General features: G+C 44.4%; 1 protein-coding gene across 2 annotated transcripts in view; it reads left to right on the top strand.

Annotated features, from left to right (window-relative positions):
• The window catches only part of LOC311147784 (brefeldin A-inhibited guanine nucleotide-exchange protein 2-like), a 34,276-nt gene extending 11,629 nt beyond the window's left edge, over positions 1–22,647 (top strand). Inside the window, exons 4-39 of one of the 2 annotated variants that reach the window (XM_084184562.1) lie at positions 203–349; positions 767–946; positions 1,304–1,571; positions 1,687–1,941; positions 2,060–2,181; positions 2,367–2,500; positions 4,101–4,335; positions 4,489–4,588; positions 4,701–4,840; positions 4,992–5,100; positions 6,639–6,828; positions 7,836–7,947; positions 8,247–8,452; positions 8,661–8,745; positions 8,853–9,024; positions 9,456–9,607; positions 9,936–10,064; positions 10,275–10,433; positions 10,637–10,784; positions 13,550–13,646; positions 13,786–13,826; positions 13,907–14,076; positions 15,255–15,406; positions 15,600–15,772; positions 15,886–16,046; positions 16,247–16,377; positions 16,490–16,619; positions 16,775–16,910; positions 17,165–17,303; positions 17,611–17,668; positions 17,873–17,975; positions 18,157–18,296; positions 18,473–18,650; positions 18,830–18,968; positions 19,693–19,810; positions 20,850–22,647. In XM_084184562.1, coding sequence (XP_084040688.1) covers positions 203–349; positions 767–946; positions 1,304–1,571; positions 1,687–1,941; positions 2,060–2,181; positions 2,367–2,500; positions 4,101–4,335; positions 4,489–4,588; positions 4,701–4,840; positions 4,992–5,100; positions 6,639–6,828; positions 7,836–7,947; positions 8,247–8,452; positions 8,661–8,745; positions 8,853–9,024; positions 9,456–9,607; positions 9,936–10,064; positions 10,275–10,433; positions 10,637–10,784; positions 13,550–13,646; positions 13,786–13,826; positions 13,907–14,076; positions 15,255–15,406; positions 15,600–15,772; positions 15,886–16,046; positions 16,247–16,377; positions 16,490–16,619; positions 16,775–16,910; positions 17,165–17,303; positions 17,611–17,668; positions 17,873–17,975; positions 18,157–18,296; positions 18,473–18,650; positions 18,830–18,968; positions 19,693–19,810; positions 20,850–21,014 — 5,274 coding nt within the window. In that variant the 3' untranslated portion in view covers positions 21,015–22,647. Of the gene's footprint in view, positions 1–202; positions 350–766; positions 947–1,303; positions 1,572–1,686; positions 1,942–2,059; positions 2,182–2,366; positions 2,501–4,100; positions 4,336–4,488; positions 4,589–4,700; positions 4,841–4,991; positions 5,101–6,638; positions 6,829–7,835; positions 7,948–8,246; positions 8,453–8,660; positions 8,746–8,852; positions 9,025–9,455; positions 9,608–9,935; positions 10,065–10,274; positions 10,434–10,636; positions 10,785–13,549; positions 13,647–13,785; positions 13,827–13,906; positions 14,077–15,254; positions 15,407–15,599; positions 15,773–15,885; positions 16,047–16,246; positions 16,378–16,489; positions 16,620–16,774; positions 16,911–17,164; positions 17,304–17,610; positions 17,669–17,872; positions 17,991–18,156; positions 18,297–18,472; positions 18,651–18,829; positions 18,969–19,692; positions 19,811–20,849 lie in introns of both variants that reach the window. The other variant, XM_084184561.1, reaches the window with a different exon arrangement.
• Positions 22,648–22,821: the final 174 nt, after the last annotated feature.

Below are 22,821 nucleotides of genomic sequence, written 5' to 3'. Positions count from 1 at the left end.
CACACACACATTTGTAATTGTGAGAGGGAGCCGGGACTCAATTGTGGGTGGAAGGTAATTGTAAGTCCCTACTTGTAAATGCCACTAGGTGGAGTTAAAATGTTGTTACACCTGTTGTGCAACTCCTCAGAGTTATGTTCCTAAATGCCACAGATGCATACATTCTCCGCAATCTCTCGTCTCTCCTTTTCCCCTATTGCAGAAGCTCATTGCCTATGGCCACATCACAGGGAACGCCCCTGACAGTAGTGCTCCAGGGAAGAGGCTCATCGACCGGCTGGTGGAGACCATCTGTAACTGCTTCCAGGGCCCACAGACAGACGAGGGGGTGCAGCTGCAAATCATTAAGGTGAGTCTGTCAGGGACTCCATTAATCTTAAACCTCTCCTTTATTTATAGCTACATATTTATACCGATGTACTATATTTAGCCTAGTTGCCTCTCAGGACAAATTGCTGCCCATTATTTCCCACCTCCCATTCCCCACTGTGATCCTACAGGTATATCCGCTGGCAAATCAGTCTTTTATGGCTGTACAGCAGCCATGCATAACCAGAGCTCATTTAAGTTTCACATAGTGCAACTCCAAAGTTGAGGGTCCAAAGTCTGTCTTGTTCATACAAGCCACCAGTATTATCACTGTTGATAATAGGTTTTATTGGACTGACCAGCCTTCCTACCGTATTTGAACATCTATAATTCACAAAGGTAGTGAAAGACATGATTTTCTTCTATTTCCCCTGACTGTCCTGACTCTGTTCTCCAGGCTCTCCTGACTGCAGTGACCTCCCCTCACATTGAGATCCATGAGGGGACTGTACTACTGACTGTGCGTACCTGTTACAACATCTACCTGGCTAGCCGCAACCTCATCAATCAGACCACCGCCAAGGCCACGCTCACACAGATGCTCAATGTCATCTTCACCCGCATGGAGACACAGGCGGTCAGTATACTGTCCAGACCAGCCCAGTTCAGTCTCATATTTACTTGGTCATATATACAGTAATCTACACAAAGCACTCGGCTCCGTCATAGACCCTGGTCTGTATCCTCTTAAAGCAAGCTGATTGTGTAATGGAGATGGAAAATAATATTGATTGAATCTAGACTGGAAATGGATATCCTCTTTGTGTCTCAATCATTTCTCCATAAGTGTATTTGTCAGTGTGTAACTGTCTGTCTCCTAGTCTTATGAGCCGACTGGTTGACTTGTTAATTTGCTGTTATTAACATGCTGTTTGGTGGTCTGACAAGTTTTATTGATCATGACCGGTCTGTCCATTTCCCTGCATCTATACAGGCTCTGGTGTCTCACGAGCAGGAGAAGGATAGACTGTGTTTGCCCCATCAGAACCCTTCCACTTCCCCTGGGCGGATGTCCGGTTCCCCCCGGTCAGACCACACCCTAGACTTCAGTGGGACCCCCTCTCCTGCGGCCAGCACCCCAGACCTCAATACCACGCCCCTGGCCCCAGACACACCCTCCATCAATGGCCAACCAGAGGAGTGCAAGACTGAGGAGGATGTGGTTGCTACAGAGGAGAAGAGGGAGGAGACACCACCTCCAGGTATTCGCTTTGAGTATATTTATACTTAGCGTAGATCATATGCTTCTATTGCATGACATTTCTGAAGCCTACATCATCCTCATTCATTTGACACATCTTCTTTTCTTATCAAAAGTTTTTGAAGATCCAGTGCCAGAGACACCACCAACAGTAAAACAGCCAATAGAAGAAGGGGATGAAGTGGGGCAGGGGGAACGTTCCGAGGTGCGGCATGGAGAGAAATCAGAAGTAGGGCAGGGGGAGAGATCAGGAGTAGGAGAGGAGGAGAAATCAGAAGTCGATTCAAAGCAAACAGAGCAACCAACGAGTGAGGTGGTGGAGGAAGTGGCTCCAGCACCTGAACCAGAGCCACAGCCCCAGACCGCACCAGGTTAGTCATTGGTTGTAACCATAGGTGGAGTGATTGGACAGAGTTTGTTAATCAGGGCTTGTCTTGGCTATCATTTACACACCTGTATCTGACTGGTCTGTTCCACCTCTCCACACAGAAGGGGATCATCCCCCTGAGCCTGAGCAGGCGGAGGTGGCGCCCCCTAGACCCAGGACAGATACGAACCAGATGAACGGCATTATGGATGACCGTGGTTCAGTGTCCTCTACAGACATCCTGGTGAGTTAGCTCTTATCCGTGGAATGAGGGTGCGTCACATCAAAGGTTCTATGGGAGAAAACAGTGATTCCTGATTATTTTTGCCTCTATGCATTATACATAGTTATGGTCATTTAGTTACATATTGACAATTGCGTAGTATAGTTTAAGCTGTTCTGTTAAAGTTATTTACTCTCTGTCTTTAGGATGCAGAGTCTATGCAGGGTGGCCAGAACGCTGCTCGTTTCTCCCACATCCTGCAGAAAGATGCCTTCCTAGTCTTCCGCTCCCTCTGCAAGCTCTCCATGAAGCCCCTGGCGGACGGACCCCCTGACCCAAAGTGAGACATGATCCACTAGTCCTTCAGCCCTAGTTTCTCCTCTGTTCACACACACTACTGCTCCCTTGGTCTCATCACCTAATCCAAGTCCAAGTTTCTCCTGGCTTTCTCTTCACAATACTATATACAGTGCCTTCAGAAAGTATTCACACCCCTTTACTTTTTCAACATTTTGTTATAAAGTAGGATTCAAATGAATTTAATTGTCATTTTTTGTCAATGATCGACACAATACTCATGTCAAAGTGGAAGAAAAATTAGAACATTTGTTATATCTTGATTAGATAAGTATGTCAACCCTGCTGAAAGGTGAATTTGTCTCCCGGTGTCTGGTGGAAAGCAGACTGAACCAGGTTTTCCTCTAGGATGTTGCCTGTGCTTAGCTCTATTATATTTATTTTTATCCCCCAAAAACCTCCATAGCCAAATTTTTTTGCAGTTTTAATTTAGTGCCTTGTTGCAAACATGATGCATGTTTTGAAGTATTTGTATTCTGTACATGCTTCCTTCTTTTCACTCTGTCATTTAGGTTAGTATTGTGGAGTAACTACAATGTTGTTGATCCATCCTCTGTTTTCTCCTATCACAGCCATTAAGCTCTGTAACTGTTTTGAAGTCACTATTGGCCTCATGGTTAAATCCCTGAGCGGTTTCCTTCCTCTCCGGCAACTGAGTTAGGAAGGACGCCTGTGTCTTTGTAGTGACTGGGTGTATTGATACACCATCCAAAGTGTAATTAATAACTTCACCATGCACAAAGAGATATTCAATGTCTGCTTTTGTTATTTTTACCCATCTACCAATAGATGTCCTTTGTGGTTGAATCTGTGTTTGAAATGTACTGCTCGACTGAGGGACCTTACAGATCATTGTATGTGTGGGGTATAGAGATGAGGTAGTCATTAAAAAAAACATTTAAAACACTATTATTGCACACGGTGAGTCCATGCAACGTATTATGTGACTTGTTAAGCAAATTTTTACTCCTGAACTTATTTAGCCTTGACATAACAAAGGGGTTAAATACTTATTGACTCAAGACATTTCAGCTTTTCATTTTTTATTAATTTGTAAACATTTAGAAAAACATAATTCCACTTTGACATTATGGGGTATTGTGTGTAGGCCAGTGACACAATCTCAATTTAATAAATGTTATATTCAGGCTGTAACAACAAAATGTGGAAAAAGTCAAGGGGTGTGAATACTTTCTGAAGGCACTGTAAATAGCTGCTGCTTGATATATAGAGCGTTTTGAAGATCAGTATACTGAGGTTTGCTGGAGGTTTTACATTCTGGACTGGGCTTCTTCAGTTGCTGTAATCTAAAACCCTAAAGCTGGGAGTCTGAATAAGCAAATGAAAGCTGAGCCTGATCACTGCATCCAAACGTATTAGACAGTGACGTGCTGTACAAGACATTCATATACTAAACTGTTGAATATTTATTCAACATCTCCCTTTCTTTGGCTCTTTCCCATGTCCTTGTCGTCTCTCCTTTCTCCAACTCTCCTTCTTTCCCCTCTTCATTGCCTTTTCCTGTCTCTCTCCTCTCCCCGTCTTACTCCTCTCTCCCCTTTTCTCTCTCCCCCTCTCCTCAGGTCTCATGAGTTGCGCTCCAAAGTGGTGTCCCTGCAGCTACTGCTGTCTGTGCTGCAGGGGGCAGGGCCCGTCTTCCGCACCCACGAGATGTTTGTCAACGCCATCAAGCAGTACCTGTGTGTGGCCCTCTCCAAGAACGGGGTGTCCTCTGTGCCCGAGGTGTTCGAGCTCTCCCTCGCCATCTTCCTCACCCTGCTCTCCCACTTTAAAGTCCACCTCAAGATGCAGATCGAGGTACGGGATACAGGATTCGTCGATTTCATCTGTGATTTTGAGTCCTTTTACTCAATTCATAATAGGCAACATGGAATGGAAAATATAAATAAATGATGCAACTACTTACCACTTTTCATTCCCTCACTCCCACCCTCTCTCTACCTCTCTCAGGTGTTTTTCAGGGAGATTTTCCTGACCATCCTGGAAACATCATCTAGCTCCTTTGAACACAAGTGGATGGTCATTCAGACCCTCACACGTATATGTGCAGGTAAAAACACACAAGCCTGATGGACACATTTAGTGCGCATTGCTGTTTATGTACATATACCACTAAACCCCGAGACCTGTCTCATTTTTATCTTCAAACCCTTCACCCCCAGATGCTCAGTGTGTGGTGGATATCTATGTAAACTACGACTGTGACCTGAACGCTGCCAACATCTTTGAGCGGCTGGTTAACGATCTATCTAAGATTGCCATGGGGAGGAGTGGCCAGGAGCTGGGGATGACCCCTCTACAGGTGACCTCACACTGACCTCTCAGTAGTTCTACCAAATATGTTGACATCATGCTTGGATTTTGTCTGTCGTTTAGCTGTTTCTCTAGGGTAGAAAATATTTTTGAGCTCTGTGAAGTATGTGACAGACTGGTTAACATGAGACAAATTGCAGGAGCTGAGTCTGCGTAAGAAGGGTCTGGAGTGTCTGGTGTCCATTCTGAAATGCATGGTGGAGTGGAGCAGAGACATGTATGTCAACCCCAACCTGCAGGCCAACCTCGGTGAGTGGAATGAGCAGTGTGTGTCTAGCTGTGTGTCTAGCTGTGTCTGTGTGGGTAGCAGGGTTTCCGTTAGGACTGAGAAGATTTACATTTATCTGACATTGGGGAAATGTGTATTGGGTGTGTAACCCATTCGGGCCATCAATAAATGAGGGATATTGACCAAATGAGCCACATGTACATGTCCTCAACAGCCTTTGTGTCCTTAAACAGCCTTTTACAAATTACAAAAACACTTCCTTGTGTTTCGATGTGTAGCATATGCAAAACTTTATAGCCTATCGTTTTTATTGGTTTTTACTTTACTAAAACAATTGTCCACCTCACGGTTCAGCTGTCAGAGATTTGAGCACTGAATGCATCAGGGAATTGCATGTGTAGGCTATAAAGATAAGCATTATATTGTTAGATTATAGGAGGAACTCTGGTAGGCCTAAAACATTCAACCTCACCTCAAGTTCAACTGTCGGAGTCAGTTGGAGTGCCCGTGCGCACTGCCTTCATATCATAGGCCTGCAGTATAATAGGCTAATAACCACACCAAACCTTCACAAATGTTTCTAAACTTTATTAGGGTAATATCAGATGTAAGTCAAGCCATTGTTTATAGGGAAAATGCAAGCAGGATATTATATTGCGGCAAACGCAACATTACAGTAGGAACTTAATTTGGCCAAAGAAAATGGCTCAACAGAATAAAACAAAACACTTTCAAACTTTCAAACAGGCTATATTGCAGAAATTACCAAGAAAGGCTAGTGCCTACCATACCCAACAAATTACTGCAATAGGCTAATGATATTTATTTTAACACAGGCCTACATATAACCTAAGTACAGAGCACACAATTAGACAGTTCGAACATAATTTAGCCAACGAAAATATATCAACAGAATGAAAAAAACAAACACGTTTTGCATATTTAAAGAACTGGTTTAGATTAATAAATGGGCCTACAATAATAACAATAATGATAAAATTAATATGGAACAAAAATGCATCCTACCTGAATTGCGACTTGCACAGTAGCCTGCATTTGGCCGCACCAATGTTCTTCTCATATTTGTCCACTACAATATTAAAAGTTGTCCGTACGGAGGACATTCCCCTTGTAGGCTTTTCACTATAGGCATACTCTCTAACTTTCATTTTACTTCAATGAAAAAGGCCTCCATCTTCAAAATCAACAGTACCCAAGGCTCCTCTCTCACTCTCACTCACTCACTCACTCACTCACTCACTCACTCACTCACTCACTCACTCACTCACTCACACACACACACACACACACACACACAGCAGGAGTATACACGTAAGGCATTGCGCAAAGAGTGAGACAATGGTGCTGAAGTGCGAAATCGGAATGTATTATATGCATCCCTGGACAATTTGGCTGGCTACAATTGTACTTATTGGATTTTATTTTACCGGTCAAAATCCGGCAATTAACGGAAACCCAGGTGTCTAGCTGCACCTCTCAGCCTAAACAGAAGGCTTGTGTGTATCTTGACCCTGCTGTGTGTCTGTGTGTGACCCAGGCCAGGAGCGTCCGTCAGAGGGTGAGGGTCCGGAGCTGAAGCTTCCTGACCACCTGGCGTCTCGTAGAGACAGCGTCAGTTCTCTGGACTCCACCATGTCATCTAGTGTCCAGTCCTCCCAGCCTGACCACCCAGAACAGTATGAGGTCATCAAACAGCAGAAGGATGTCATTGAGCACGGCATTGAGCTGTGAGTCTCACTCTCTTTGTCCTTCCCTCTAACTGTCTTTTATTTGACTCTGTCTATATGTCAGTCTGGGAGATTGTGTCTCTCGCAGTGTTCATTTCGTCAACAATAACTGACGAAAAATATTTGTCAACTACCTATTGTTTTTCCTGATGAAAGCTAATGACGATAACGAGACGAGATGCCATGAAAACAATGATAACTTTCACCAAAGGAGTTTTCAGTTTTGTTGACAAAAATGTGACGAGATGAGAATTCCATGTGAGACTAATGGACGTTCAATTTGACATGAAGCTACTTTTCATCTGTTTTGTCCAATTAAAAGCAGGCATTCCTTTGCAGAATATTTAATGCAATCCTCTTATTGGCAGAATGAACGTCTTTAAGTTGCTCAGTCTTATTGAGCTGATCTGCCTGGCTCTCCCACACAGCTCCCAGGAGATCACTTCAGTCACTCACTCTCTTTAGAAGTTGATAATGAATAATGAACATGAATAATTCTGGCATTGTTGGAAAGCTTATATTCTCCTCTTTTTAAAGGAATCACTGTTATTTACCCTCATCGCAGGGTTAGGATTGGGGGAAAAAGCGCTGTATGCCTAAATTGTTTAATCTTTAGCAAAGGCTTTGTAGCCTATATGGTAAATCATGGCTGGCATTGGTTACAATCTGCCACAATAGCAATGTGCCAGCTATATGACGGGATAGTAGGCCTAGTTGGACCAGGCTATCTTAATGTGCACATGATGCAAGTTAAATATTAATTATTTCATGGGAAAAAATACACTGACTAATGTGACTAAAATGACTGACTAAAACAAGACTAAAATTGTCCAGAGTTTTAGTTGACTGATAATAACTAAAACTGAGAAGGATGATGTGACTAAGACTAAAAGGTATTTTAGTCAAGACTCAAACTAAATCTAAAATGGCTGCCAAAATTAACACTGCCTATCTTGTGATACCGTATATCTGTAGTAGCCATAGATTATTTGTCTCCATCTCTCAAGTTTCAACAAAAAGCCCAAGCGAGGTGTCCAGTTCTTACAAGACCAAGGCATGCTGGGAAACACAGCAGAGGACATCGCCCAGTTTCTGCACCAAGAGGAGCGCCTGGACACGGTGAGCACCTCATCACAACCTTGTGTCACTGTACAAACATGAAGGACTTTGATTTGGTTGCCTCTCTCTAGAGTATGCAACAACAGGAAGTTATTGTGATGTGTTCGGACTCGAGGTTGTACGAGAATAGGTTGTCATTGTAGATGCCAGATCGTCATCGTAAATACCAGGTTGTCATTGTAAATCAGAATTTGTTGTACCTACGTGGTTATATTTATATAAAATAAATAAAAAGGTTTGAAAGAGTTTCCTGTCTCTGACACAGCTCTTCATCATTTGCTCATTTTTGCTCTCTCTAGACCCAAGTGGGGGAGTACCTGGGGGAGAACGTGCGTTTCAACAAGGAGGTGATGTACAGCTATGTGGACCAGCTGGACTTCTGTGGCCGGGACTTTGTCTCTGCTCTGAGAGCTTTCCTGGAGGGCTTCCGGCTCCCCGGAGAGGCCCAGAAAATTGACAGGCTCATGGAGAAGTTTGCTGCCCGATATCTGGAGTGTAACCAGGGGTAAGTGAGATATGTCAGTGGCTGTTTGCTACCTGCAGGGGGAGGTGTTGAGTTTGCATACACGCTCTGGAAACATGTCATAGAAAACATCCTCAATTATAGAGACTGTGTGGATGTAGCCTCATTGAATATTCATTAGGCAATGTCCAGTGGTTTACTGATGCACCACCTTGTTACCTCAACTGCCCCTAACCTCTTGCCCCTGCAGACAGACGGAGTTTGCCAGTGCTGACACGGCCTACGTCTTGGCCTACTCCATCATCATGCTCACCACCGACCTGCACAGTCCACAGGTCAGAACACCATCCAATCAGTCTATTTAGCCTGTTCATCTGTCCATACACCCAGTTCCAGTTATTTGTATTCACTATTGTTCCCCACCGTTATTTTACCTGTACAGGTGAAGAACAAAATGACAAAGGAGCAGTACATCAAAATGAACCGTGGTATCAATGACAGTAAGGACCTGCCTGAGGAGTACCTGTCCTCCATATACGATGAGATCGCTGGCAAGAAAATCGCCATGAAGGACAGCAAGGAGCACACTATCACACCCAAGACTAGCAAGCACAGTAAGTATAGATAACAGGGATATGACAAACCAGAGCCATATATTTAGAGTTGGGCCAAATTTTAGAATTTTGAATATTGTTCTAATTCTAGACATTCACTTACATAGCATTGTTTAAATATTCCCCAATGTTATTAGCATTGAGCGTGGGAAATGTCCTTTACAAGTTAAATATTATTATTAATGTTAATGGTGAGCAAACATGGCTGCCATAGAAAGTTGTAGTTTCATGTAAATGCATCATAATGCAGAAACCTCAATGTCCTAACTCTCTAAATATATGGCTCTGTGACAAATGATCTAATACTGTATGTATTATGCATCAGCTGAACCCCCACACCACCCTGCTTAGTGGGAATTGTAAGCCTACAGGTTACCATGAAAAAGTAGGTGTTGGTCATGTGATAATCTATGCGCTCTCTTTCTTTTCAGGTGTAGCCACTGAGAAGCAGCGTCGTCTGCTGTATAACGTGGAGATGGAACAGATGGCCAAGACAGCCAAGGCCCTGATGGAGGCTGTGAGCCACGCCCAGGCTCCCTTCTTCAGCGCCACCCACCTGGAACATGTCAGGCCCATGTTTAAGGTACTGCAGAGCAGAGCCACCCCTCGCAATGACTGTCCTTTGTAGCTCAGTTGGTAGAGCATGGCGCTTGCAACACCAGGATAGTGGGTTTGATTCCTGGGACCACCCATACGTAAAATGTATGCATGCATGACTGTACGTTTCTTTGGATAAAAGCATCTACTAAATGGCATATACTATTATATTATCACTTCATTAGAACTACTGTACCACCATCTGCAGTGGCTGATGGATAATGCTTGTGAATGTGTGCCAGAAGATGGCTGTATGACCGATGCTCTTTACGGAGGGAAAGGATTGAAGTGTGTGCTCTGCGTGTGTGCTGCAGCTGGCGTGGACCCCTCTCCTGGCAGCGTTCAGCGTGGGGCTGCAGGACTGTGATGACCAGGAGGTGGCCTCTCTGTGTCTGGAGGGGATCCGCTGTGCCATCAGGATCACCTGTATCTTCAGTATGCAGGTCAGAGGCCACAGCAAAATAATAGAATGTATCATCCTAACACCCTTTACTATCTGTGGAATATGATTTATTTTGTTAAACCCCCCCTCCATCAAACATAGTTATATGCTTAACATGAACTTGAAACTCCTAGAAAAGCCAGTTTTGTCTGTGTTTGTTATCTTTGAATGACTCGTCTGTCTTTCTATGTGTCTCCGCGGCACTGTGCAGTTGGAGAGGGATGCGTATGTCCAAGCCTTGGCTCGGTTCACCCTGCTTACAGCCAGCTCCAGCATCACTGAGATGAAGCAGAAGAACATCGACACCATCAAGACCCTCATCACTGTGGCCCACACAGATGGAAACTACCTGGGCAACTCTTGGCATGAGGTAGGTCAGGCCTTCTCCCATATAGCCAACCTGGCTTTCCCAACCCTGCCTCTCATCTCCTCTTCTGCTTGTCAGAAATCCAACCCATATTATATCTGTGTGTCTCTATGTGGAAAGAGAGCATAGCACTTGACTTGGTAGAGACATCATGAACAGAACATGGAGGTTCACCTCTAACCCTTGCCCTGTGTTTCTCTGTGCAGATCCTGCGGTGTATTAGCCAGCTGGAGTTGGCCCAGCTGATTGGCACGGGGGTGAAGACACGCTACATCTCTGGAGTGGTCCGGGACAGTCAGGCTGGCATCAAGGGTTTCCCCATCGGGGGAGAGGAGTTCATGCCCCTGGGACTGGGTAGGTCACACAGGGCTTTGAAAATCAGGGACAGTTAGTGTGTAAATGGTGTGTGTGAAGATGTGGTCCTCTGAAGGGTATCCACCCACTCTGCCCAGAGTGGGTGAAAACGCACTTTGTTGAATACATTTCACTTCCTTATGTTATAAAATACATTTTACCAAGACAAGTATGATTATTAATGCTCTGAATCATTCAGTGGGGTCTTTCTCTAACATATCATTAAAGGAAAACTCCACCCAAAAACTATCTGTTTCATTAGTCCATTGTTGACATAGTCACAATGTTTTGCTTGTCAGCAAGCAAGTTTTCAATATACGTAACTTTCAAAATACAGAAATCATCCCTGTATGATGCATTTAGCATCGGATTTCATAACCTAATACAGTGGGGGAAAAAAGTATTTAGTCAGCCACCAATTGTGCAAGTTCTCCCACTTAAAAAGATGAGAGGCCTGTAATTTTCATCATAGGTACACGTCAACAATGACAGACAAAATGAGAAAAATAAATCCAGAAAATCACATTGTAGGATTTTTAATGAATTTACTTGCAAATTATGGTGGAAAATATGTATTTGGTCAATAACAAAAGTTTCTCAATACTTTGTTATATACCCTTTGTTGGCAATGACACAGGTCAAACGTTTTCTGTAAGTCTTCACAAGGTTTTCACACACTGTTGCTGGTATTTTGGCCCATTCCTCCATGCAGATCTCCTCTAGAGCAGTGATGTTTTGGGGCTTTCGCTGGGCAACACGGACTTTCAACTCCCTCCAAAGATTTTCTATGGGGTTGAGATCTGGAGACTGGCTAGGCCACTCCAGGACCTTGAAATGCTTCTTACGAAGCCACTCCTTCGTTGCCCGGGCGGTGTGTTTGGGATCATTGTCATGCTGAAAGACCCAGCCACGTTTCATCTTCAATGCCCTTGCTGATGGAAGGAGGTTTTCACTCAAAATCTCACGATACATGGCCCCATTCATTCTTTCCTTTACACGGATCAGTCGTCCTGGTCTCTTTGCAGAAAAACAGCCCCAAAGCATGATGTTTCCACCCCCATGCTTCACAGTAGGTATGGTGTTCTTTGGATGCAACTCAGCATTCTTTGTCCTCCAAACACGACGAGTTGAGTTTTTACCAAAAAGTTATATTTTGGTTTCATCTGACCATATGACATTCTCCCAATCCTCTTCTGGATCATCCAAATGCACTCTAGCAAACTTCAGACGGGCCTGGACATGTACTGGCTTAAGCAGGGGGACACGTCTGGCACTGCAGGATTTGAGTCCCTGGTGGCGTAGTGTGTTACTGATGGTAGGCTTTGTTACTTTGGTCCCAGCTCTCTGCAGGTCATTCACTAGGTCCCCCCGTGTAGTTCTGGGATTTTTGCTCATCGTTCTTGTGATCATTTTGACCCTACTCATTTTGCGTGGAGCCCCAGATCGAGGGAGATTATCAGTGGTCTTGTATGTCTTCCATTTCCTAATAATTGCTCCCACAGTTGATTTCTTCAAACCAAGCTGCTTACCTTTGACAGCTCTTTGGTCTTGGCCATAGTGGAGTTTGGAGTGTGACTGTTTGAGGTTGTGGACAGGTGTCTTTTATACTGATAACAAGTTCAAACAGGTGCCATTAATACAGGTAACGAGTGGAGGACAGAGGAGCCTCTTAAAGAAGAAGTTACAGGTCTGTGAGAGCCAGGAATCTTGCTTGTTTGTAGGTGACCAAATACTTATTTTCCACCATAATTTGCAAATAAATTCATTAAAAATCCTACAATGTGATTTTCTGGAGGAAAAAAAAGCTCAATTTGTCTGTCATAGTTGACGTGTACCTATGATGAAAATTACAGGCCTCTCATCTTTTTAAGTGGGAGAACTTGCACAATTGGTGGCTGACTAAATACTTTTTTTCCCCACTGTACATCCGAAAATAAGTACCGAGCTCTGTTGACATAGCGGTGCAGGTTTCTCATAACTTTTGAGGATTTTACATTTTGTGGTCGTCATCTTCAAAGTGGATTCCGTGGTTGGCAAAAAGGAAAATTAGCATGACGAGCTGAATTAAATGTAAAAGGCTTTGAAAATATACATCTTGATATACGCTCAGTGCGCCATTGACATTTCACAGAGATGCGCTTATTTTTGTGATAAATCTTTTAAAAAGAACTGGAATTTTCGAATTAATGTAAAAAGCGTATATACTAAAATATGAAAATACTTTATTGTCTCAAATCGATATCCATCTTACCTCTATATTGTTTTATGTCCTGCGGATTCGAGAAGAAAGATGACGAGTTCAAACGGGGAAAGTGAGCCAGCCTGTCAGCCAGTGGCCTTAATTCTTGCACAGAATCCAGCCTAGCTGGCGCGATGCAATTTGACTGATTTCTGACCACTTTTTGTCTCTGGCCTCCATTGATTTAGTCACCCTAATTCTGGCCATCCTACAAGGGTAAAAACTAACTTTTGAACGGATTGTGATGGAGACATGGGGTTTGGACCATTGGTTTTCTTAGAGGCTTATCGACACAACATATCATTTTACCCATTGGTCAAATATGTGTTTTTGATTGGACACCCTATCCACTGTAGCTTAGTTGGTAGAGCATGGAGCTTGCAACGGCAGAATAGTGGGTTCAATTCCCGGGACCACCCGTATGTAAAATGTATGCACACATGACTGTAAGTCGCTTTGGATAAAAGTGTTGGCTAAATGGCATATTATGTTAAATGGTGTGTCTTAAATGGGTTTCCTGTTGCAGGGACTCTGGTGGGAGGTCCAGACAGGAGGCAGATGGCTCATATCCAGGAGTCAGTTGGAGAGACCAGCTCTCAGAGCGTGGTGGTGGCTGTTGACAGGTGAGAGAGATACATGTTCAACATACATCCATGGCAGCAGACATCTATTCTTTATTGTTTATGTCCATGTGATTCTATCTGGATTGTGCTTTTTGGAAGTACATGGCTTCCAAATCTTACCTGTATTTGTTGTTTGCAGGATCTTCACTGGTTCCACAAGGCTAGATGGAAATGCAGTTGGTAAGTAGATTTGTGTGTTTCTCCACATGTATCTGACTGGCAATGTGTGTGTTTACTGACATTGTCCTGTGTCCTCCTAGTGGACTTTGTGCGGTGGTTGTGTGCGGTCTCCATGGATGAACTAGCCTCTACTCACCAGCCGAGGATGTTCAGTCTGCAGAAGATAGTAGAGATCTCCTACTACAACATGAACCGCATCCGTCTGCAGTGGTCACGCATCTGGCAGGTCATCGGAGACCACTTCAACAAGGTGAGCTCCTATCTTCAGTAAGGAAGGTGTCCTGGAACCAGATTAAGCATATTCCTGGACTAAGAAACAGAGATTGAGCATTGTTAGTCCAGCAGTAGTCTAAATCTATTCATCTTACCTGATTATGCAGAGACGTAGCCTATCAAGGGTTCCAGACTAACATTTTCCCCTGGCTGTAATGGTGCCACTAACCTTTTCATTTGGTGGCACCAGCCCATGATTTGGTCACCATTTCTTTTTCTGCGGCGTTACACAATAGACATTTAAAAAAAAAAGTCATTCACAGTGCTTTAGACTGTGTAATAGACTACTGAGATGGTAGGCTATTCAAGAAATACGTTGTTTCATCTAACATGTCCAAGCAGGAATGCATGATTCAAGATATTTTGATGTGCAACTTAATCCAGTGATTGTCATGAATTGTGAGTTGACAGTAGGGTATTGTTGTTATATTTTACTGTTAAAATAGGGCTCCAGAATTTTCAGAATTGTGTTGTTCGATAGAGATGAATTTGCCTACATCTTTATGTGCACTAATATCATAGGCTAATTTATTTTGGGCCTAATTCACCACATGAGGAAGTGAAAACACATTAGTGTTAATCTAACAGTCAATGTAATATCCTAAAAAAACTTTGCAGTTGTAGCCTGCTACCTTATGCAGTCGCAATGGCTGATGCGTACTTTGTATCTTAAAGCCATATCAAATATCTTGGTTGTAAAATAGTTGCTATTGAGCTCAACATTAAACAAATTATATCCACAGAAAGTTGAGAACAACAGTAGTTGCTTCCAAAGCTATGTATTTCCCACAGTTGAATTTTGAAATGTTATACATTCAGAAGCCTTTTTTCTCTATCCTGGAGCCCACATTGGGGGAGAGAGTGGCTCGCTCATTACAGCAGCAGGCCCCAGGGAAACCGGCCCAGGGGCAGGGCAGACACTTTCATTACAGGAATCATGAGGATAATGCGCTTTACTGGTTTTCGCCACCAAACAAATAGGACGTTTTGAAACTTTTGAGTGAGGTGACCATGCAATGAATGTTCAGCTTGCACTGATGTGACCAATTTAAATGTTTTACTTGCACAGCCAAGTCAAAAGGGTTGCAGAATGCGACTAAATGGTCGCAGTCTGATGCCCTGCTATCTATGCCTGTTTGTCTGCTCCTCCACCAGGTGGGCTGCAACCCCAACGAGGACGTGGCCATCTTTGCGGTGGACTCTCTGAGGCAGCTGTCCATGAAGTTCCTGGAGAAAGGAGAGCTGGCTAACTTCCGCTTCCAGAAGGACTTCCTCCGGCCATTTGAACACATTGTGAAGAAGAACAGGTAGAGACTGGATCAGGGGAAAGAGGGGGAAGGGAGAGAGGAAAATATGAGAGGAGTAAAAGGAAAGAGGCAGAGGTGATTTGGAACAATCTAGGGGATACGATGAGGTGGAAAAACCCTGCCAGCACAGAACCAAATCACACACTCACCACAAACGATTGACTCTTTCTCCTTCTCTTTCTTTCCTCCACAGATCTCCCACTATCAGGGACATGGTGATCCGCTGTGTGGCCCAGATGGTCAACTCCCAGGCAGCCAACATCCGCTCCGGCTGGAAGAATATCTTCTCTGTGTTCCACCAGGCCGCCTCGGATCACGACGAGAACATTGTGGAGCTGGCCTTCCAGACTACTGGCCACATAGTCAGTGAGTACCAACACATTAGGATTGGGGCTCAACCACCATTTTGGCTCCGAGGGCATAGCCAGCTCGGTAGAGAAATGGACTGCTGAATAATACTGATCCTTTCTCTCCTCCAGTGAACACGTTTCAGCAGCACTTTGCAGCAGCCATAGACTCCTTCCAGGATGCAGTGAAGTGTCTGTCTGAGTTTGTGTGCAATGCTGCCTTCCCTGACACCAGTATGGAGGCCATCCGGCTCATACGCCACTGTGCTAAATATGTGGCTGAACGGCCGCAGGTAGGCATCCCACAGAATTCCAAAGCACATCCCAAACCTAGATCACAAAGTACTGAAGTGCTTTCTAATCAAGCCTGCAACTGAAGAGCATTTTATAGTGGTTTATTTTTTGCATCATGGTGGAGTACATGATGGTGCCTGTCCATCATGATGATGTTCCTCTGATGTTCCTCTGATGGGTCTTCCTTGTCTGTCCCCAGGCTCTGCGGGAGTACACCAGTGATGACATGAACGTGGCCCCAGGGGACCGGGTGTGGGTGAGAGGCTGGTTCCCCATCCTCTTTGAGCTGTCCTGCATCATCAACCGCTGCAAGCTGGACATCAGGACAAGGTAAGGAATCTGACCCTTAGCTCACCCTACATGTGTAGAGGCACCACACATCTAGTGCTTTGAGCCCAATAAGCATTCATGTATGCTTGATGTGTGTGTCTTTCTGTCACAGGGGTCTGACTGTGATGTTTGAGATTATGAAGAGCTATGGACACACCTTTGAAAAGCACTGGTGGCATGACCTTTTCCGCATCGTCTTCCGCATCTTCGACAATATGAAGCTCCCTGAGCAGCAGACGGAGGTGAGAGGCTGTAGGGATTGTCATTGGTTCCACTGTATGACTGTTTGTTTTGAGTAGGCATTTCTGTAATTAATGCTGGCTTTTGCACCAGTCACTCACTCAACCTTGTTGTGTTGCTCGTCTGGGTGTATTTTGTGTCCTGTGACTTCTTGTAGAAGCATGAGTGGATGACCACGACCTGTAACCACGCCCTGTACGCCATCTGTGACGTTTTCACCCAGTTCTATGAGCCTCTCAGTGAGGTCCTGTTGGCTGACATCTTCACTCAGCTGCAGTGGTGTGTCAGACAAGGTAGGTCCCTTACTCCCAACAGAGAGAGGGTAAAATGAGAGCAGCTGACTCATTCATATATATATATATATATACACACACACACACACCAGAGAGAGGGGAAAAACACAGCAGCTGACTCATACACACACACACCTAACTCATTAAATTCAAGCTGTATTTACTGTAATATTCTATGTGTAACATTTACCAGGAATTTGAAGTTAGGTGACGTAATGGTGAATGACACCACTATCTTCTCTCTACTACCCCAGATAATGAGCAGTTGGCCCGGTCAGGGACTAACTGCCTAGAGAACCTGGTCATCCTGAATGGGGAGAAGTTTAGCCCAGAGGTGTGGAACGTCACCTGCTCCTGTATGCTGGACATCTTCCAGACCACCAGCCCACACGCGTGAGTTCTGCTGCCGGCCTGTCTGTCACGCTGATGTTTTCACTTTTGCAACCCATCACCATGAACAAGTTGCATCCAACAGTAATTCTCAGTGTGGTTTTAAATATTTATTTGAATACATAAACAGAAAACACTGTTATAGTAAGACATTATGGTGTTGTATTACAAGAACAAGTCGGATGTCAGATGTTGTGTAGTCATGAGCAGGGCTTTCAGCAGGCCATGGTGACTCATGGACACAGGAAACACTTCATTCAATAGACCACATGACTGACGATGTGCACATTCTATTTTCTCCTTTCAACAGCCTGTTGACATGGCGACCAGCTGGTCAGGAAGAGGAGGCTGGTGATGGGAAACACATGGTGGGCAAACAATAACATTTATGAAGCTTCAGACAGTCAAATAAAAGCTTTTGAGCCTGACTATAGACACACATGAGTATATGGGCAGTGAAAATATCTAGCCCCTTGTTCGTGTCATGAGTTGTTCTCTCTGACAAACATGCAGATAAATTAGAGCTGTATTTGGTTAGACATGGATCTCATTGACTCTGACTCTGTCTACAGGATGTGGATTTTGACACCCAGTCCCAGAGCAGCTATGACAGGGCCCTGTCAGAGAGAGGAGGTCAGAGCCAAATATCCACAGCCAGCGATGAGACCTGGAAGGGTAAACCCCATGCCAGTATGCAACGAATTACAGAGACCTTTGACCCTCTCACCTCAATTCACATTTCTCTCTCGTACCCCATCATCCTTCATGTCATGTTCCACTTTTCCACATTTGACCTCAGTCTCTCATGGGTTCCTATCTGTCTTCCTGATGCCACTGTGCTCTGTGTCTGTGGCAGGAGTGTCAGACCAGAAGCTGTTTGCTGGACTGCTCATCAAGTGTGTAGTGCAGCTGGAGCTGATCCAGACCATTGACAACATTGTCTTCTACCCGGCAACCAGCAAGAAGGAAGATGCAGAAAATATGGCTGCTGCACAGGTTTGCCACAACCTAAACTTTGTCGCAATGGAGCTGAACTACAATGGATCTAAACTAAAGTCATGATGCTTATTCACATGTAATCAGGGCTTTTATGCATAAACTTAGTAGGGTGTTTTGGGTGTACTGTACGTTGTTGGAGGATTGACCTAGGCTCTGTACTGTGTCTCTCCCAGAGGGACGCTCTGGAGGAGGCTGCAGAGGTGGGGGACCCTGGGCAGGGGGAGCAGGGCATGTACAGACACCTCACCTCCCAGCACCTCTTCAAGCTGCTGGACTGCCTGCTGGAGTCACACACCTTCGCCAGAGATTTCAACTCTAACAACGAGCAGAGGACTGCACTATGGAGAGCAGGTAAGTTCAACTGTCTGTCTCTCTCTGGTGTGTTTAGATCTATCATATGAGCTAATCTGCCAGTCAGTCATATAAATGTTTTTTTTGATACAGGATGCTCTTGTCATCTCTGTGGTATGTCTGACTGTCCATCTAATTTCATATATATGTCTGGCTGTCTGCCTCTCTCTGTGTCTCAGGATTTAAGGGGAAGTCGAAGCCCAATCTGCTAAAGCAGGAGACGAGTAGCCTGGCCTGTAGCCTGCGTATTCTGTTCCGCATGTACTCTGACCGGCAGCTCCAGGACTCCTGGCCTGATATCCAGACACGGCTGCTACTGTGAGTGTCCAGGGGAGGGAAAGACGGGGAGGAGAGGGATCATGGTGTGAAAGCTCTTTACAATTGTAAAGCGACTTTGGGTCCTTGAAAAGCTCTATATAAAGACCATTATGCTCCCGAGTGGCGCAGTGGTCTAAGGCACTGCATCGCAGTGCTAGCTATGCCACTAGAGATCCTGGTTCGAATCCAGGCTCTGTCGTAGCCGGCCGCGACCGGGAGACCCATGGGGCGGCGCACAATTGGCTAAGCGTCATCCAGGGTAGGGGAGGGAATGGCCGGCAGGGATGTAGCTCAGTTGGTAGAGCATGGCGTTTGCAACGCCAGGGTTGTGGGTTCGTATCCCACGGGGGGCCAGTATGAAAAATAAAAATAATGTATGCACTCACTAACTGTAAGTCGCTCTGGATAAGAGTGTCTGCTAAATGACTAAAATGTAAATGTAAGGCACTGCATCTCAGTGCTAGAGGCGTCACTACAGACCCTGGTTCGATTCCAGGCTGAATCACATCCGGCCGTGATTGGGAGTCCCATAGGGAGCGGCGCACAATTGGTCTAGCGTTGTCCGGTTTTGGCCGGGGTAGGCCAAAACATCATGTCATCCTTAGTCTCCCTGATTGGCCCAGCTGTAATAGGTTCTTCATCATTGGTTTGTGGGGGTGTTCCCCCTCTGGTAGTGAGATATGTGGTAATGTTGGTCCTGTGTGTCCTGTCCTCTCCTCCTCAGTGTGTGCAGTGAGGCCTTGGCCTACTTTATCAGCCTGACCTCTGAGAGCCACAGAGAGGCCTGGACAAGCCTGCTCCTCCTGCTGCTCACCAGGACTCTTCGACTGACCGACGACAAGGCACACACTCATTTATTCACAAGTTACACACACCTGCATACACATGAACTGAAATATTTGCACACACTCACAACGAACTGCGGTTTGCTTGCAGTGACAATGCTCCACAAGATTGATCAGTTTTTTTTAATTGTATTATTAACACATGAAGACTGTTTATGTGAGGTACTGTCTGCCAGCACCATTTCAACTATCTATCCCAAGTCAGTAAGAGGGATGAAAAGAACTGTCCATTTCCCCTGATGTCCAATTGGAGTAACTAATAGTGAAAATGGTTTGATTAACAAGCCGTAGGACATTTGGCCTCCTTTCCCCTTAGGCAATGAATTTGACTTCCGTAGAGGAAGGAGATGGATTATTTGACAGTTTGTCTGTGTAATGACCTGGGTATGTAAAAGAGGACATCAGATGTGTGCAGGCAGACCAGGGACTGCCCCCGGGGCCTTGGGATGCCTCTGCTACATCAAGGATCTCTGAATTAGACTCTCGGTTCAGTGCAGATTCCCATATAGGGCATCCAGTCAGTTAACTTTAGCATTGTTCTTACTTCTTGAATTATATTAAAGTTGATTTGGGGCAGCAGGTAGCCTATCAGTTAAGAGTGTTGGACCAGTAACCAAAGGGTCGCTGGTTCGAATCCCCGAGACGACTAGGTGAAAGATCTGTCTGTGCCCTTGAGCAAGGCACTTAACCCTAATTGCTCCTCTAAGTCGCTCTGGATAAGAGCGACTACTAAATTACTAAAATGTAAATTTGAGTAACAAAAGGAAGGACACTAGCTTAGGTACCAACAAGTTCCTGTGCACATATCAATCGCATCTTTAGGGGTTATTCTAACTTTGATTAACAAAGGTTTCCCCTTCGCAAATCCCACCTACAGGTGTATTACCTGGTCGTATCTAAACAAACAATGTTGACGTTCAACTTTGGCCATATTTCAAACAATTCACTCATTGACATCACACTCCACTCACCCTAAGCTTAATGTGCATATGTCGGTTTGATGCTAAATAGCCTGCTCTTTTTCCCCCCTCTTCAGTTCAAGCCTCATGCCTCCTGTTACTACCCGCACCTATGTGAGATGATGCAGTTTGACCTGATCCCAGAGCTCCGCGCCATCCTGCGCCGTTTCTTCCTCCGCATCGGCTCCGTCTTCCACATCGCTGGTCCTGAGATGGGCCAGGCAAGGCCCCCAGCGCCCTAGGAGGGTCTGGAGATGGAATGGGGAAGACTGGTGGCTGGTGGGACACTGAGGTGTATGTAGAGTCTGGGAGCTCCCCTATCAGGAGTAGGGGAGTGTGTAGTGATGCAGGAGATTGAAGCAAAGATTGTTACCCTTGCTTTGAAAGTCATCAGTTCCTGTTTATCTTCTGCAAAGGAAAGGCTTGGAGTGTTGGTGATAAGGTCTGGTGCCCCATGACCCCTTAAGACTGACTCCCCCTAGAAGTTCTAGAACCCCTGCTGGGAGAAAAGCACTGTGACGGGACAGAGCTCTCTACTGACGGTTTCTCAACACTCTGACATTAAATGTCAAATGTAATGGAAAATGAACTACAATAATTTATTGATGCTGTTATATATATCCTGTACCTGATTTTGTTTGTTTGTCCCATTTGTTGATTTGATTACTTTCTGTTTTTAAGAATGAACAAACATGCATATCCAAATGCTAAAGCAAATGAAGAATAATTACTGAATATGCTGAAAAGTACCACTGGCAGACAAGCTCATTGGAAACCTGTGTCTATAAGCAAATTATAAGACACTAAAGTATCCTCAGTGTCTCTCTTATTGTGATGCGCTTGTTGATCTGATCCAAAAATATTGTAACAACTGATAGGCCTGATGCCAAGGCTCATCCCTATTACCTTTTCATTATGTCAAATGTCCTCTTAATTTGATGTTGGTTTTTGGCCTCCTGTGTTATTTGTATTGTAGTACAACCTGTATTCAGCATCCCACTCTAGGATGACCATTGACAGGAATGGCTTGCTGTGCTAGGGGCTCCACAGGTTCCAGAGAGCCCTAATAGATAAGCCCTATGGCTGCACTTGTCGGGTTGTTCACCTGCCACCATTCCCCATTCATTCTATCATGTGAATCACTATGGCCTGTTATAACATTCCCTATTTTACTCATAATTTATGTTATTTTTTTAATACTTATTTTATAGCGATATTACATGCCAGTTTACTTGAGGGGCTTGTTGAAAGGCTACTGCATGTTCTGTTTCACATTTCCTATGTTTCCTCCCCAAACTGAGCCTTGGAGGGTTCTAATATTCTGAGTGCAAAATGGAATTAATTGCTTTTTTCTAGAATGAATCTATTGTCCTTTAAAGGTCTACAAGGCAAAGCTCATGGTATATAGCAAGGATGACGTTTAATTATCCCATCAAACGGTTCTATTTTTCTATTTTCCCTGTTCTGTTTTACACCTATGGAGTATGTGTGAAACAGAGCCCTCTCATGTATTAACTTTCCAGTACTTTCTCAGCCTTTCAGTGAAAATACACCAGACAGGAGAAAGAATGAAGCAAAACCAAACGTTAATCCTAAACATGTTGGCGTATAGCTACCGACTTTACCATTTGTAGTTTAATCCTGTCTGCATTTTTTAAAAACAAGGATGTATGTAATTATTTGAAGTGCATTTAAATATTTTTGAGAAGCATTCCTCCCTCTTCCAACTATGGAATTCTACTTTTCCCTAAAGGAAGGGGATCTATACATAAATATACAGTATATGGGAGAAATACAAACTGTAAAATAAATATACATATTGTGATGTAATCTTCCAAGCATTTGGTGACGTAATCAATAAACCTTGAATTCAGATCTATAGCAGCACTGCTTCTGACTTGGCCTGGTTGTTTCACTGGATGTAAAATAATCTCAACTGTTGTAGGTAGTGTAGCTACTTTTCTGTCCCGTTGCCAATGCGTTTCTAAAGATGACGAGTGTGGCGCTGTAAACCCTCCAAACGTCAATGTATCAAATGCATTTGGGGGT

Source organism: Coregonus lavaretus, assembly GCF_964263955.1.
Source record: "Coregonus lavaretus genome assembly, chromosome: 20".
Classification (NCBI taxonomy): domain Eukaryota; kingdom Metazoa; phylum Chordata; class Actinopteri; order Salmoniformes; family Salmonidae; genus Coregonus; species Coregonus lavaretus.
This window is presented reverse-complemented; position numbering and strand designations above follow the sequence as displayed.